The 3,552-nt window shown below is 41.8% G+C and overlaps 1 protein-coding gene across 1 annotated transcript in view; it reads right to left on the bottom strand.

Moving 5' to 3' along the window:
- Nucleotides 1–3,552, bottom strand: part of LOC104788710 (piezo-type mechanosensitive ion channel homolog) — a gene marked incomplete at its 5' end in the record, with an annotated part of 9,612 nt that overhangs the window by 2,756 nt on the left and 3,304 nt on the right. The window contains 3 exons of the mRNA XM_010514495.1: nucleotides 77–472; nucleotides 558–3,037; nucleotides 3,148–3,546. Of these exons, the coding sequence (XP_010512797.1) occupies nucleotides 77–472; nucleotides 558–3,037; nucleotides 3,148–3,546 (3,275 nt within the window). The remainder of the gene's footprint in view (nucleotides 1–76; nucleotides 473–557; nucleotides 3,038–3,147; nucleotides 3,547–3,552) is intronic.

Genomic DNA, 3,552 nt, shown 5'->3' with positions numbered 1-3,552 from the left:
TATTCAAACTAAACATGAATCATCCATGAACATAGCGAGGGTTCCAGAAACAAATGCATGGGATCAAACGACATACCTTGAGCCAGTCATACATTGTCAGTGATGTGGCTGTGCAAGACCAGTCAAGTACACATCTCAATTCATACAGGAAAGGAAGAGCACGGTAAAGTCTGTAACCATAGTAATTGATCCGTGAAACTTCACTTGTCAAAAACTGCCGATACAAGGTGCTTTTATGAGGTAGTCCATAGCGGATTTGTATGGCCTGGAGAGCTAGCGACATTGCTTTGGCAAGAAATATCAATCTGAGGGCCAAGCCAGCAGCGTGTTGCTGGGTAGGATATATGCTCCAAGCATACTCTGTAACTGCATACGTGAAGAGAATAAGACTGAAGAGATAGTATACCACTTTTCCAGTCGCAAATGAGCAAAGATAGATGACCCGATCAACAACAATTAGGAAGAAGATAACCTGCCATAAAAGCGTTTCATCGGGTTAGGGCACTGATACAAAACGGGTGTGAAGAGATAAAAAAAACTTGTCGGCATGGGATTACCATTAATATAATGACAAAGTCAAATGGGAACTGGTCTTCTAGCTGATATACATCAATAAACTCGCTTTTATTTTTTATGACTGATGAGTAGAAAATGGCAACCAGAAAGAAGACGATCAGATCAGCACCAAATATGTAGGCATAGAGGTCAGTTTCTCTCTTTCCTCCACCAATCACAGAGAGAATGGGGTAAGGAAATCCAGTTCCTTCAACAAGTCCACTATGTTGAGCTTTACGAATTTCTTTCGCCACATCAGAGGCTGGGGTAAGTGATTTGTACCATTCTGCAGAAGAACACCCATTCGTGGGAGAAGCATACTCAACCTCTAGAACAACTAAGGCCTCGTTTGGGGTCTCTGTACTCCTCTCTATACTTTGTACATGAACCCTGCTAGAGTAAGGGCAGAGATCAGGGTTTCCCTTCTCGCATCTCTCATTATGAACAAGCCTAAGCAACTGATTCATTCTACATTCAATTCTTTCAGGCTGAATTCCATCTTCAGGCCACATGTGAACATCCATTGTCACCTGAACAAAGTAAGGAGGGGATTCTGCTCCACGTGTCAGAGATATCCAATATCGGCAGATGCTTCTGATCACCAATTTGACACTATCTCTTAGCTTCTTGAACACATCATAGATTCTCTCGCTCCAGCTAATTCTTGTAAGATCCTTCTGGCTACCACGGGCATTCCGGCGTGAAGTAAAATCTGCAGAAGGAACCCAATCACCATCCTTTACTGTTATAGCACTCTGTATGAGCGTAAAGATGTAAATAAGGAACAGAGGCAACGAGCTGACAACAAATGATGATTTGATTCTTTGCGTTGGAAATCCCAATTCATGAAGAAGAGGTGCATCAATGCTTAAACCACAGTGCTGGATTATAATCTGGTATAAATACTGGAGCAGGATATAAATTTCTGTGTACATTAGCATGATGACCCAGAAGATGTGAGTAGGACCAGTGTGAACGCAGAGGGCATATAGGAACAGTGCTGCTAGATAGACCATGGAAAGCAGACTGAAGTTCCACAGAAACGCAATAATGAAGCAGCAGTAGCAGACAATATCGTTATTGGACTGCATCCTAGACCAAATATGTCGAAGGATCCTTCCTATCTGAAAGCTAGTGCCATCACTACTCCTGTCAGACTGTAGAGATGTTGACCGTTCAAAAGGTGTGTGTTTTCTTTTCTGACTTTCCATCTCATCATACACCTCATCATCAACAGAGGACTGCTCATTTGTATCTGAATTTTCCGGTGAGATGTTTAAGAAATTCACAAGGTTATTTACTGCCTGATTTCCAATAAATTGTACCTGAGAAACACCATCACCGATGAGTTGCACCGCAGAAATCAACGGATTCTCCTTTCCTTCAGACTTTTCCTTTCTTTCACGTTCCATAGACATCACATCAAGATCCTGTTGAACTTCAGTTATCTCACAAGGAGATGCTCCAAATGAACACTGTGGAGAATCTGGTGCTTCTGGAGTGGTACTCATAGGAAACTCATGAGCTTCAAAAGGATACAGTGAATCCTCGTCAATAAGCTGCTCTTCTTTCTTGTGGACCACTCCGTCAATCTCAGGACTGGCTGCGCCACTATCTGAAATAAGATACGGACTCTTTCTCCTTCTTAGACCTTCAGTGCGCGGAGAAGCAACTCCAAAATTAGAATCAGAATTCATTCTGTGAAGCTGTACCCGCAGGTTCAGCATTTCAGATTTCATCTTTTCCACCTGCAAATTCCGCTGCCGTTTTTTTTCCTCAGCCTCACGAATTTGTTGCAGTTGCTCGGTCTTCCGTGCTGCTTTCTTCTCTTGCTCCCGCACAATAGCACCGATTTGCTCTGCTTCAAGATACCGCGAGACATAATCAAACTCCTGGGAGGAAAACATGTAGGACTGAAGAGATACTAGCATAAATATGATGATCTCAACGAGAGCAGATCTTGCAGTGATTCGAAATCCATAGTCATACTTGTAAAATCCAATCACCTCGTATATATAATCAACTGTTTCACATTTTCCATCATTGAAGTTTCCAACAAAGGGAGACTGGTATGCGAGAGAAAAGATGATGAGAACAAAATTGTACACCCGCAAAAACCTGAATATTTTGTTTTTCTTCTTCAGTATTTCCAGTCGCATTCGGGCAAAAACAAGCGCAAATGCAAGATAACCCAGATGTAGAATGTCATACTCAAGAGTTCCTGTGATTAGAATCAGAATGAGTACAACATCCAGCAGATGGACGTAACAATAAAGCCTCAGGTAATCAAGCACAGTCCACATGCTCTTTGTCTCGAAGGAGAGATCTCTCCAGACAAATGAGTTCTTTCTTTGAGACTTCATCTGATGATATGTCGACGACTCTGAGAAACTGGATATGTGATCAGCCCGAAGTTTGAAACAGGCAAGCATGAATACCACGAAATAGCTAATAAGTGTCCGGGGGTCGTCAACTCTCAGCCCTGCAAAAAAAAAAAAGCTTCTCCAAATAGTACCTAATTCTTGGATCTGTAAAATAAAGAATTATTGCATAAAGAACACTAAGTGCTTTAATAAGTTTGAACGGTCATACCAAGCCAACACTCCCGGCAAAACTTAAAGTAGAGAGCTGCAATACTCCAGCAGTCATGGCAATGCACACTAGTTTCAATTGGGGCCTGATCTGAAGGCAAAAAGCTATTCCATGTGGCAACGTACTCAATTGCGAGAATTGATGCAAACAGAAAAACAACGACAGGCCATAGTTTCTGAATTAGGCGTCTTCTCAAGAGGACACATGCAGCAAGCAGTGCAATATATACCATGGAGATGGCATTCAGCAAAGCAAAACTCGCAAGAAGCAGTGCAATCATGTTTATCTCAAGGCCATAGAGATTAAACATATTCTCTATCCAAAACTTCAAGTAAATTTTCAACAGATTCTTCTGTGTTTCAAACCTCTCCTTCTTCAATGCAAGAATCCTCCTCCTATTCCACC

Source organism: Camelina sativa, chromosome 5 (assembly GCF_000633955.1).
Source record: "Camelina sativa cultivar DH55 chromosome 5, Cs, whole genome shotgun sequence".
Taxonomy (NCBI): Eukaryota; Viridiplantae; Streptophyta; class Magnoliopsida; order Brassicales; family Brassicaceae; genus Camelina; species Camelina sativa.
This window is presented reverse-complemented; position numbering and strand designations above follow the sequence as displayed.